This window comes from Aplidium turbinatum, chromosome 5 (genome assembly GCF_918807975.1).
Source record: "Aplidium turbinatum chromosome 5, kaAplTurb1.1, whole genome shotgun sequence".
In the NCBI taxonomy this organism is placed as follows: Eukaryota; Metazoa; Chordata; class Ascidiacea; order Aplousobranchia; family Polyclinidae; genus Aplidium; species Aplidium turbinatum.
Window position 1 is genome coordinate 8,261,498 of NC_137476.1, and position 14,251 is coordinate 8,275,748.

Here is a 14,251-nt window from a genome sequence, read left to right on the forward strand (position 1 = left end):
TTTTATATAGCTGAGAGATAAACTTACGTGGTTGAGTCATTTCGACCATAGAAGGCCGATAGCACTTTAATGGCTTGACCAAATGGACATGTGATGGCTTGCCAATGATGCTGACAAACAATTTTTCTTACACCTTCGGATGGGGTATGACAAGTGTATTGTATTTTCACGTATTTTGTAGTATCTTGGCATGGATCGCCAAATACAGAGCTGTTGGCATAGACTGAACAAAAATTACGCCCGTTGCACATTGTTCTGACTGTTGATAAAGATCCATTAGCTTTGCAATTTGTTGTCCACAAAGGCTTGATAGGGCATCTAAAAACATGAGCATTTAAAAAACAATTGATATCTACTGATTTTCTACTTTCGTAAGGTAAATAGCACGACTTTTATCGTAATCAGAAATTCTTAAAAGATGAAGATGCAATGCCAAAACAAAAGTCAAAATATAAACAACTTGCAAAAATGAAAATAAAGAACTCGAGGTCAGAGGTAACGGCACAAAAAACAGAAACCGTTAAAAACAGAGATCTCAAACGTAAATGTAGTTCTTAGAACTTTAAATTTGACAAAATGTCGAAGATAAGTAAATCAAATTTACAATCTGATATTAATTGTACAAATTACCATGAGAAATCATGTCATAAAGCATTACAAACGGTAACAACAAGCCTACTTTATTGGCTTGACCGTTCAACATTGCCGTTAGTGTTGTTGCAATTTTGACAAAACATGAATCCGGCCACCCTCGGTAACGGGGACATCACCGGACTACTACTACATCATTGCTGCATTAATTAAGATTCTATTGATCGTAAATAAACAACGCAAGTACATACGTAGTTGAATCCATTCGACCATAGAAAGCCGATGTTATGTTAATGACTTGGTCAAATGGACAGGTGAAGTTTTGTCGATCTCCTTCGCAGATGGCAGCTTTAACACCTTCGGGTAAAATGCTACAGGAGTATTTCATCTTCACGTAGTTTGTTGTATGTTGGCACAGATCTCCGAATTCAGAGTTGTTGGCAAACACCGAACAAAAATTGAGTCCATCGCATTTCTCTTTGATGGTTGATAAAGTTCCATTTGTTTCGCAATTTGTTGTCATGAAGGGGCCAGGACATCTTCAGATTGTAATCGTTTGTTATTTTGCACAAAAAAAATAATTAAACTTATTAAATTATTATTCAAATTACTGACACAATTGTCATCAAAATATTTCGTAGAATTGGACAAGGGAAACAATGGAACATTTACATTATTTAAAAAATGAAAATGTTGAAACAAAATACCCTGCTAGTCACACAACCTTCTTGTAGCATCGCCGTTACCATTGAAATTTCTTTGTTTAACTATTCATACTGTTTATAACTTTAACCAAAACAAGACCATTTACTTTACTGCAAACCTAGTTATAGCTTTTTTCCTCCAAATTGTCTTGCAATATTTTTTTCCATAAAATTTGAATTTTATGCACAAATTGGGTTGAACATTTGGGGTTTACATTTTTCGATGTGCTTCGGCTTTTTCCAGCTGTCCCACACTTAGCACAAAGATAAAAAGTTTTATTAAATTGCTTAATATGGTGTTTTATGTTAATGGATTTTTGGAATGGGTTTTTATTCAATGGAAGCCTGTAAAGTTGTAAAACTGTTAAAATCACAAAGGCTTGTAAGGTTTGAGAGAAAACAACAGCTTACAAAACTGAACTTCATTGCTTCAAAACTACGCTGATTTTTCATTCCTATTATTGGCATCGAAGCACAAGCTTACGTGGTTGAATCCATTCGGCCGTAGAAAGCCGATGTCACAGTGATGGCTTGACCATGTGGACAGGCGATGTTTTGCTCATCAAAGTCACAAATGGTAGCTTCCAACCAGTCAAAACGATTGTGACAAGCGTATTGCATTCCCACGTACTTGCTGGTACCATTGCATGGATCGCCAAATACCGAGTTGTAAGAGTTAATTACACAGAAATTGTGCCCATCGCATACTTTTTTAATAATTGCTAAAGACCCATTAGCTTCACAGTTTGTTGTCAAGATAGGGCCCGCAGAGCATCTGCAGAATAAAGCCATGTGTCAAGTTTAGTTTTTATAGTTGAGAATGAATTTTTAACTTAAATTAAGTGAGGTACTCTTATTTAAAGTTCTTTTCAAACATGCTAACCTTGCCAAGTAACCCAAGCTTAGACTTTTTTTGGCTCTCATTAAGGCGCAATAATTTATCAATTGCATCAAACAACGGTTTATTGAACGATGTTTAATGACAGTGACGATTTATCTAACATCGTCAAAACGATACATATCAGTCTAGTAACTCCACTGTGTAATTTTTAGTTAAAAGTACATAAAAACTATTGAATTGGTGCAGTTTCAGCAACACGGCTGTTTTTGTTGTTAATCGAATGCCTTGATAACGTAGCCAACTTGTGAATATGTCAAAACTGTCTTGATACGGTAAAATTTTTACTTGTTTGTACATAGAGTAAAGAAGGGGTAATGCAACAACCTTTCAGGATACAATTCTTAATTAAGATTTGACGCAAAACCATAATGTAACATAAGAATACACAAAAAGAAACTGTTTAATTGTGGTGTTACATCAGTAGCGAAGAAAGTCTGGGTGGCGATAGATGCACATCAAAAAACCGCAATGCTACTGCAACCATGCTGCAATTACTAACACTCTTCGAAAAATTACCTAAAAAATTTATTGCAATACAACACTGAAGAAGCAGGAAGGCCGAAAAGGTGTGCACTGTCTGCAGTAATGGACGCTCTTGGCTTACGCCGATTGAGCACTTTCCTGGAGGCGCCTTGCTATGCATTGCACAAAGCTCGCTGCTTACAGTTTGAGCACTTTGGCAGTAGTACCATTTTCGGACCTTAGGCTCCACCAATGGAAAAATGTCACATGGAGCAGGATTATCTCCATGACCATACCAGTGTACCCACTGCACTGAAGAGACCGGAAGGCCGAAACGGTGTGCACTTTTTGCAGCTTACAGAGTATCATATTCTTGAATGAACCATACTTTAAAAAAATAATTTAAACAAGTTTCATCTGATAGAAACTATAATTGATATCATCGCAAAGGATCAAATAGCTGTGTAAATCACTTCGAGCAATTTTTTGTTATCATTTTCCTTTTTCACTATGCAAACCAACGTGAACCTCAATATACATATTTTTATGCCAAACGATACCAATCGTTTTTCCTTTTTTTAATTAGTTTTATGACACAAGGAAAACGATCCGCATAAAAAAATAATTCAGTTCAGAACATATTTCACTTGTTTTGTCAGATATGTATTTTGTGCAAGAATGCTTTAGAAAAATTGCTGAGTATGGTATAGAATCTGAGATGCTGTTAGAGAATGCAACTTTATGGTTGATGGCATTATCACAACGGAAATATCACGGATATTTGTCACGAAAATGTATTTGAAATCAAAAAGGCGCAAAAGCGGCTGACTGATAGATTACGTTACAAAAACGAGGCATTGATTTCAGATCAGCAGATTCTTTCAACCCAACAAACAACTTTGCTCCAAATGACATTAACGTCCAAATTTATTAAGAAAAAGATATAGGCCTACACCGTTTTGAGGTAAGCTTTTGTGAAAATAAGCTTTTGAAGACCAACATTTGAATAAAAAGTTTGAATTTATTGGTCCTTATAGTGTTTCTGCTGAGATATATCAAAACTTTCAAATCCTCTTAGAGAACAATTAATTTTGTAATCTCTCAAGCAACTGCAAAATTACCATTTAGGTAAGATTCAGTGCTGATAACCTACAATATGTGCAATGTTTATCAAAGCACAATAATTTAGCTGCGCTTGTTTTTCAACAAAAGCAGATCAGTTTAGATAGCCGACGTCAAGTTCTTTTCAGTATCCTTCAATCTATCGTTTTTATAAAACATTTTAACAACATCCATAAATATTTATATGAATATAAGTGTACCGGTACATGCAGAAGTTTATTGGCGGGTCAAGAACTCACTCCTTGTTGCTTTCCCACAAGAAATCAACAAAAAACTTACCACATCAGTCTGTTTGTTTTAAAAGATAAACTGAGTTTTGTCCAGAATTTTCCTACTGCTTCTTGTTATAAGTTAGAAACAAATTGTATTGGCCATAGAAAACAACGTAAAATTACATCTTTTTCAGCATGACTTATCGTATGCTCTCTGAAAATTTCAAAGAAACTCAGATGTAATTAAAAGATTAATTAAAGCAGTGGTTCCCAACCTTTTTTGGCTGTTACCCTAATCTCTACCCTGAAGTGAGCCAATTACCCCAAGATCAATTTTCAAAAACAAAGGTGTTTATTGCTATGTATTTCAATGTACAATACAATACTGAATACAAGATAACAATGCGTGGTAAACATTTAATGCGAAGGTTGGGCCTGGACGTTAGCTTTGTGATCCTGGACTTTGTGGTGCTGAGGGCGATTCTTGCGTCACTTTTGACATCCTGGCGATTACGCTTTTTTGTCTTCATTCGCAAGACATTGAAAATCCTTGTTCACAGCGATACGTTGTTGAAAAAGATGTCAGGATATTTAATGACCGTGTCGCTAATGTTGGTGCGTTCTGAAGTCTGCCAATCCAGAAGGGTTTCAAGCCTTTCTCTTGAAATCAAGTTTCAGTGCCGGAAAGTCGTCATCATCCACCTGGCTGTCATCACGTGAAGGGCTCAATGCACCATTGGAGACTAGCGCGTCCAAATTCGGAAAGTATAGTTGTCTATCTTCTTGCCTAGCTGGCCTAAGTGGTCAGCTATGTCCTCCTTCAGTGCCGCTGTCAAGTCAAGTCCATTACCTTCGAGGTACACGACGACTTGTCGAGTGTCTGAAACTGCGCCACTGTGGCTCTTCCAACTCGCTTGCAACTGAACCTTCGCGATAAATGCTGCTACGGTTACTTTGGTGTCGATCACAGTTACATTCTTGCCTTGAATTAAAAGATTGCCTGTGTTCAATTCACTAAAGATATCAGGCAGGTTGCACAGCTGGGAAATCCGCTGCTGGTCAGAGAAGTATTCAGCTAAGTCGGACTTCTTTTCTACCAGAAAGACATGGACAGCCTCACGAAATTCGACCAGGCGGGTAATCACTTTGCCATGAGACAGCCACCGTGCTTCTGTGCGGTACAGTAATGCTTCGTATCTTTTTCCCATCTTCTTGCACATTTCCTTGAAAAGACACATTTCCTTCAATTCATTCGCTTTTATACTGTAAAGTTCACAACCTTTACTGTTTCCAAATAGGGTCTCGTTACCCCCCAAAAATAAGCAAATTATCCCCCGGGGGTAATTTACCCCCAGGTTGGGAACCACTGAATTAAAGCAACACTAAACTCTAGTTTGCAAAAAAAGGCGGAATCATTACGGCTGAATGCTTTACAACACAGCCAACTCATGAGACATCTGCGTTGCTGTTCCACACACGGCGTCGCTCAGTAATCCCATGAATCCTTATAATTTGAAAACAAAAGGACTAGCTCGTAGCAAGCTAAAATAATGTTCCTGGAACGTTGGAAAACAAAACAAACCGAAAAACTGCTCACAACCGCTTGCAAAGTAATCAAAAAAAATTCAATTACAACTTTTGAAATGGATGAGTGATGCCAGCTTGTTTGAGAAAGTTGCTTGCCTTGATCTCCTTGCATATTTCGTTGCTGCTGTTATGACTTCTTGGTTTGAATCTTCATCCTCGGACTGACTAAGCCTTGATTAAGCCAGGCTAGGGTGGAAGCTGACATAGATCACCTTACAGGTCTTTCGTTGCCATCCTGTTGTGCTGATAGTCACTCAATCTGTAAGTACTTTTGTTGCAAATCTTTGTTATGTAACGCAGTTCTGGACCATTCTGTAAGATGCGAACCTCGAACATTCTGTTGTTTTCTCAATCACCAAACATCGTTTGTCATGATGTCACAAGGATGTTTACCAATGGATCTCTGATTGCGAAATCATTATTATGCAATGTATTTTCTAGAATCATTTTCCCTACGTGACAATCTAGAACCTTGGGCTTGTTTACGATTTAGTGCAACTTGACAGAACCATGAGTCCTATGATGTAACATTACGTAACCTTCTCGAAGTTACTATACCGAATAACCTGCTATAAATAGTGGTGTAATTTGCGTAATCATGATTATTATGATGAGTTGATTATTATGATGAGTTGGTGATGAGAGATCATTGTTGTAGTAGTAGCAGTTGTTAATAGACGCAAAGATTATTGTTGATCGAGAGTTGAAGTAATGAATACGAGTAAAGCAAAGTTGATGCTAATATAATTTCTGATTGAAATTAGAATCGTATGAGAAGCTGTGAGTGGATCACGTTAAACTCGATCAAAAGCCGCAAGCGTTGGAATCTATTGCTGTTTACTGTTAGCCTACTTTGATTAGTCTAATTGCTGTAAGTGGTGAACCATTTGTTAAAGTCTTTCAAGAATATTCATTTATCATTTCACCAGTAGAACTATTCGACCATTTAATTGACTGCTTTTTGGTGATATCCTATTAAAGTGTTAAACTACGTCACTAAACCTTTTCAAGTCTTTTTCCTGGTAAGAGACAGAAAGAAAGCGTGACAATCGCCAGCAAAACAGTAAATTCAACTAAACTTAATGCACTATTCCTAGTGGTTTGGCATATTTGTAGAGGCTTTTGACGCAGAGCCGGTTACCAAGACTGACAGAGTAAAGTTGCTCGTTGTCGTCGTGTGAGCCTCTGGGGCCGAGGGTCTGTCCTTTTACCACCCCAGATTCACGATGTTCCCGGATTACACTGGAAGGCTACTAGAGAGCAGCTAGTCTTTGGTTTCATCATCCATGACACGCAGACCTTCCACTCCGTTAGGTGACTTGAAAATGGAACAGTCATTGATAATGTGGTCTGCGGTCTGTTCCTTGGCACCACATTCACAGGAGGAGGAAGAGGCCATTCCCCATTGGTGCATGGTTGAGCAGAATAGCCCGACGCCAGTACGACGACGGTTGAGGCGCACCCATGCCTGTCTAGGTAGTGTTAGGCCGATGGGGCGTGTGTCGGCGTTGGGGATGAACGAATGGAGTCTGGTGGCGTTTGACTTCCATTCAGAACTCCATTTATGGTCCGCCCAAGCAGCCGCAGAGATGTCTTGTAAGATCAGCGTCGTTGATAAGAAGTTGAGCGGCTGGCACGAATGGGTGTCTTGATTTCAGTCGACGGGGGTGCTCGTTTGGGAAAGCAGAGATCTTGTGGTGGAGAAGGTGGTTAGGCTCCAGTGCCCGTCGACCGAGGGACAGAGTAGCTTCTTCGCGACGAAGCTCAGCGGGTTGGATGCCAGCGAGAATGGGGAGATTGTCCAAAGGTGTGGGACGCAGTAAAGTTGCTGATCCATAAGGTGCCGCTGAATGGAGAGCAGTGCTTGTAATGCGTTGCTCAAGCGCACACCCAGAGAGTCGAACCAGCGCCGCTTTATCTGAAAGCTTCTTCGTTCAAGATGGCAGGCGCTAACCAACTGAGCATTTGAGGCAGACCAACTTGTCACTTGACAAAGTCAGATCTTGTTTATGCCACGAAGCCACATATTCTAAGGTGTTATGTAGTTATCAGTCTGTTTTCATTATCACATTTATATCGTAAATAAGCGCTTTCAAATTGTGATGTGGTAACTATCACAGTTATATACTAGGGTTAAAATAAAGCATGTGATGTTTGGCAAATAAAAAATAGTGTTCGGACGTGAACTTACGTCATTAAGCTTAGTACTTGCATGGCTACCTAAAGAAAAAAGATACGGTCTGATTCACATTTTGCAGAAATTTCCGGAGTTTGCTAACTTTGGGTGAATGCTTACATAAATTTTTCTAAATTATATTTTTACGCTTTCTTTTCTGTTTTCCCCAGATGACACAATAGGTTTTAACATCCTCACATGTAGAAAAACAAAGAAAATTTGATTTCGAAGATTTTAGTCATACTGTTAATTTTTCAATAACAGTCTGATTCAGCGTTTTTCAACTTACTTTTTCTCATTTGCTACTGTTTCCCCAAAGCAACAAAAAGCTTTTATATCATTAGGAGACAGCAAAAAGTAAAAAAAATCTCAGAAAATGTCAGTCAAACACTAGCAGTAGCTGTAGGCTAATCAAAATCTGCAAAATGTGACAGGTGCTTGCTTGTATATTGTACAAGTGGGTTGCTAGAATGAATTAGCCATTGAATAATTCGGCTACTCATATAAAAGTTGTTTGCCAATCTTACGTTATCTTGTCTTTTCGTCCATAAAATGCTGCGATCACTTCGATCGCTTGACCATTAGGACACTTGATGGTCGATTTGGATTTCTCACAAATCACATCATAATGCACTGAAGATGTGGTTGCTGAAACAAGAAGCATGTAGATTAAAAATTAATTTGATTCATTCTATTTAACATCAGTTTTCTGTAGAAATACATTTTTTGAGGTTTTCATGACAGATAGCTTTGACAAGCTGAACAATTTCGATAAAGTCACAAAAACCATGAACGAACAAAAATGAAGGCCCCATAGGCGAGTTTTATCCCTTGTTTGGGATCATCAGTGGTGCATATCCATGTGTTTACAATTCCCATCAAGTTGGAAGTTTGATTCCTGCTCAAGATATAATCATGGATAGGCCTATGCTACTGTATGCACCACTGATAAATCTAAACAAGAATGAAACTTGAGTATGACCTCTTCCATTTTCGTTCGATCGGGGCTTAAATGACTTTACAAATCTCACTTCCCCTTAATTTCAATGAAATGTAGAAATTTAGAGTAGGCTACAATTCTAATTTATAGTTTTTTTTGAGTTTTGAATTGCAATCCTGCAGTTATTTATTGGTTACAAGGCAATTATTATTTTTTCTCACTTTATGGCAAAAACCAACATGGCATACAATAAATTTGGATTTTAATGCAATAAGAAAAGTTTTTTTTTGGGGTTCATTCATTCATAGCTTGCCACGCCAGTGTCGGAGCCAGGTAAGAGCATTGTTTGTGATGTTTTTGAGGTCGTTGTCATCACATAAAGGGCTGAGGGAGCAGTTGGCGAGGATGTGTTTCATCGTCTGATTGTCTAGGCCGCAATCACACGTTGGGTCAGGAGTCATCTTCCATCGGAAAAGATTGCTTTTATTTCTCCCGACTCCGCAGCGGGCTCTATTTAGGCAGCACCACTCTCTTCTCTCACTCTTTTTGTTTTTGGGTTTAAAATTTAGTAAATCTTTTAAATACCAATATTTTGTTTTGTTCGTATTCATATCATGATAATTTACGTTTAGACAGAAGCCACGCCTTTTACACGCAAAAAGTTGTACTTTGAATATCATACGTGGTACAAATTTACAAAGTTTTAAACTCTATTCTAACTGCACCTCTTGGTGTGCTATCGCCTAACACCGTTCTGTAATGCTCAATCAAACTTATTCAATGGCACAACAAATTACACTGCATCATTATACCCCGCATACTAATGTAGTGCGGTGGTATGTTTTTAACTTCATAGGCTATAATTAAAAGTAATCTAATTTGCTTAATCGTAAATTGCTTACCGAAAGCCAAGAAAGGAAACAATCCCACAAGTAACATAAACTTTAACATCACTGTCGCTAGTAAAAGCCAAATCTGCAAACTCTGTATGCATTTCGGATCTTGTTAATTTTATCGTAGACTGTTTAATTCCTTTATAAATCTTTGCTTTACGTAGAAGAATCTAGGATTCTAGGGCATGCTTTTCCAAACTATCGGTCGCGACCTAATCGGGGTGGAAAAGTATACTTTCAGAATCACTGAACAAACATAAAATGACTCACTCCCTGGTAAGAGATTCCAATATAAGATAGCTATCTATTGAAGACCCACACAAACTCATTTCTTCATATTACTTTATATTGGAATAACGTTTTCTTATTTTTTATTTCAATAACCTTTCTAAAGATTTGAAGGTGGTTTGAAGCTATTACGTTACTTTGGTTCAAAGATATCAAGCTGCTTCACATTGATATGATGCATACTGTATGCTTATTGATTACACCTTTCTTTTGCCTGTCAACAGATCATCTCACGCGTTACTGTGTGGCAGCTCTCAGCTCTTACATTAATAATAATAATGCTTGTTTTTACATAGCGCTGCATCTATCGCAGAATGCGTTGTTTCTCAGCGCTTTGCAAAGCAGACAATGTCAACTGTCGATGCAGCCGTATAGAGGCGCAGCGATGTCTTCAGGTCTATTAATCTCATTTTCATCATTTTCAACTCATTAATCTCATTTTCTAAAGCGAAAAAAATTAATGCATTTTACTGCATTGCAACGTTAAAAAATGAACAACTATTTATGATGAAGAAAAGCGTTTTAAGAATCATCGAAAGAATCAACAAAGTGTCGAAAGAATCAACTAGGCTTTGTGTGCACAGTTTCCACTTCAATGGTTGGTTTGTTTTATAGCATCAAAAGCGAAGAGATCAATTGCCCGTTTGAGGAGGTGATTTCCTAATAGCAATTGTTGCAAAGTTTGCACGTAGACGGTTTGCAGATCAGAGGAGGACGCTTTTTTGGGTAACAGCGACCCAGCCAACAAGTCAACGTCTGTAGACATTGAATCAATGTAAAAAGGGGATGATTTTTTTGTTAGGGAACTGATTCATCGGATATGACTCCAAGTCTTCATGGCGCCGATTAGAAGAAGATTTATGACCAAAGTAACTTTACTTCAATCACGGTTGTAAAGTTGAAAGGTAGATCACAAATCTGGAAGTAGGCTACCTGCTGCACAATTATATATTGGAGTGTGAAAATTACTTTTTATTGTATTGCAGTAGTCAAATCGCAACGATCATCACACTAAAATGAGTAAAACGGTAAACATTGATCTCTCTCAAGCTTTGTTCGGGTTGTTCGGTGACGGTGTGACAGACAATTACAAGTTATAAAAGAATTGAGCACGTTAAGGACTGCTTTCCATTCAGCGGCATCTAATGGATGGAATAGTTCCCCGGCAACAAGACTTCAACAATCGGAAACTTCACTCTGTCAACCTCGGTGACCGGGCCTGCGTCAGTGATTCAAAGCCTCTACAAGTATGCGAAACTGCCAGGAATAAGCTCTGCAAGAAGCTTTCCCAGTCCGAGGATAAAGATTCAATCAATCAATCAATCAATTCATCAACTGTGCAGAGTGCAGTGCAACCAAACGATGGTCAATGTCTGAGAGAAGGCGACTTTTTAGAACCGGTGTCTAAAAAAGCAAATGAAAAGAAATGGAAAATCATTTAAAAAAAAAAAACGCATTGTCTTTATCTTTTCAGATAACATGAAACCAAGGAACTTTCAGAAATCATTAGTTAAACTACTATTCAACGTTTTATAGGCAGAGAAAACTTTTTCTCGAACCGTAGAAAATTTCATTGTCAGATCACCGCTTCAATGCGTGATGGAAATCCACAGATAAATCTGCATCAGGCATTGCAGAGTGCAAAAAACAGTGTTGCAGAACGCGTTATCTTTTATATACGATAGAAGTATCTGCTTTGGCACGTCTTAAATTTAATCATAAACCCGACTGAGGTCATGGGAGTTACTCCAGAAAAACAACAGTCATTAAGTAAACTTACATCAAATCCGTCATCTTCAACAAAAAAGAAGCGCGGGCTGTCAAGACATAACAAGGAAAGAAAAGGACGTAACAAAAGTGAAAGTTTACAAATATGTAACCAGAAACAAACCGACCATATACGCAATGCCAAAAAGTTCAAAGCTAATTGTAAAAGTTTGAGAACAAATATCGATGTCTTAAAAATTAACTATAATTAAGTAATAACAAACTCTCAACACTGACGTTATAGTTTTCCAAGTGAAACTTGTTGAAGGTAACCAAATTTAACATAAAATCGTTTTAAAAGGCATATAAAATATATTTCGCTTCACAAAGCCGTATGCATTGCATAGGATGGTAACATATGTTTTACGTGTAAAGGTGGTCTTATTGAGATTTTGAATGTTAATTGGCTGTCTGATGAAATTCTGTCTGCCTGACGGATATCCTAACTGATTTGACTACCTGACACCATTAAACTATTTCCACACATTATTACTCGAATTATAATTTTTAGTGATCATTAGGTGTTCATATAATATTGTAGGTTCATAGCAAAAATGAATTTAAGCATTATAGAATAACGAAGTAGGCCTAATCATCATTATGTTCCTTTCTCGTATCGAGGGTTGAATACAATGCGCCGTTGTTCTTGACCATGAGCTGTTCGTACTGCACTTTCATAACTTAATTTTGTCCATGTTTGTTGTCCAAATCATTCTTGGTCTGCCTTTGTTTAACGGAATAATAAGAGATTACAAATTATCACATTTTAGCCGTCATCCAAATTGTATACGATCTAATTTTTATTCTCTCTTGTGTCTCTTAGTCTCTCATTCTCACGTGCCGCAGTCCGCCTCTTCTCAAATCAAAGGGTGAGGGTGAACAGTTTTATTTTCTGTTACCTTTTTTCTATTTAGAACAGCTGAGATGGAAAAATACAAAATTGCAGATTAGAGGTCAAACTGTTAGGAAGGAAAACGTGTTTGGCAATTGGCATAATATTGGATTGCTACAATACATGACGTACTCAACAGAGGCCATGTCATCGTGCGTGCTGGAGTCTAAACTGGAGGCGAACATGTTTTCATGACTTTGACATATCATATTGAAAAGATATGTATAAAAAGTTGAAGTGAACGTTTTTCACCTTAAATATTTATCTTACATGAAAAAGTTTGCTAGAAAATCAATTTTTAATTGTATATTCATTCGCCATTTGCGCAAGCATACTAAAACTATGCAGAGTTGCCAGGTGTGAAAACACCAACAGATATCTGTGTGCTTTAATCGGTACTGTCCCGTTGTTCTGTTATTGAAATTGCACAATTGTTTTAACATACCCTTCTTTGAACAGGAAAAATCTACAAGAACTATCTTTACTTTTCAAAAACGCAGAAAAGTCTTAGTTTTTAAAATACTTTTTTTTTCTTTCAATTTTAATATAATTCCTATGTGATGAAACTTTACTAAACGTTTCATTTAGCAGCTTTATCTGCGGTTTTTATAATTTATATATTGAGCAATTTTTTTAATTTTACTCAGCTTTGTTTTGAAAATTGCACTTCTTTTCATGGCATTTCCTTTAAAAAGTTAATTGTTTTAAACTTCTGGCAACACTGATATTGTGTTCAATAATTGAATTAGGTTTTGCGGTAGTTTTTAAGGTGCTTGCTGTTGAAATGTTATTTAGGGTAGGATATTTGGATAAATGAAATGTTGATTTATTGAAATACTGGCCATGCAAACAAATATTGAGTACCGAGGCTGAAGGCCAGCTAGCGAATGCCGGTAGCCGCGTCGGTTTTGGTAAAATAATGTTAGGCTACTTGAGGGGCTGAGGGCACACCCAGAAGTGTTATGAAATTGTGTGAAAAGTAACTTACGGTACTGTAGGTACTGTACGGTACCTTTGAGAATGATGGGAATTGTTGAGGCTAGCTTTGTTTTTTTTTTCCAAATTGTTGTAGCTGTTTTTATTTTTAGTAGAGCTGTAGTATATTAAACGCATGATTGCAGTGTCAGCCTTCAGCTCTTAAGCCTAAAATTGCTTGCATGGTCAGTATTTCAAGGTCGCCATGGCTCAGACAAATCTAGAAATCCTATGCAGCATTTTGAAATTCTACTTTAGAAAAATAATTGCTTAGTCTGGCTAGACTTGTGCAGGCTAATACTTTGCTACACTGTAGAACAGTACAGCAAAAATGTGGCATGAAGGCATCCAGGAATTAAGAGACACTTTCATTTTCGAACCTGGTTTTAAAATTTTGTTGCAGTCTAATATACCCGATTGTTCTATACTGTGCATGTAGTATAAATAGGAATAGTCTAATGTGGTATAAGAAGGAATAGTCTAACAAACGCGTTTAAGTTTGTGTGCATTAATAAAAATTTAGTCTCCAATTTTGAGACCAGCAAAGTTTTTAAAAAAAAAGCAAAACGTTAACATGTTTAGATTGTTCTTATAAAAACTGTGCATTTAAATTTTGCTGCTTAAAGTTTGATAAGTTGAATTTGGTCAGTTTATGCGGTCTCAAAGCATCATTTGTGAATTTTGTCAAACTTGTGCCATTGCAAAGTGTAGCCTATAGTTAGTGCAGGCATAGTTTTCATT

General features: G+C 37.3%; 1 protein-coding gene across 2 annotated transcripts in view; it reads right to left on the reverse strand.

The window, feature by feature from the left end:
• LOC145769992 (uncharacterized) overlaps positions 1–9,675 on the reverse strand; it is a 66,701-nt gene extending 57,026 nt beyond the window's left edge. For both annotated transcript variants that reach the window (XM_082581566.1, XM_082581565.1), the window contains exons 1-5: positions 9,598–9,675; positions 8,283–8,403; positions 1,780–2,070; positions 843–1,130; positions 28–318 (exon numbers count right to left, since the gene is read on the reverse strand). In XM_082581566.1, the coding sequence (XP_082437692.1) occupies positions 28–318; positions 843–1,130; positions 1,780–2,070; positions 8,283–8,403; positions 9,598–9,646 (1,040 nt within the window). In that variant the 5' untranslated portion in view covers positions 9,647–9,675. The remainder of the gene's footprint in view (positions 1–27; positions 319–842; positions 1,131–1,779; positions 2,071–8,282; positions 8,404–9,597) is intronic.
• Positions 9,676–14,251: the final 4,576 nt, after the last annotated feature.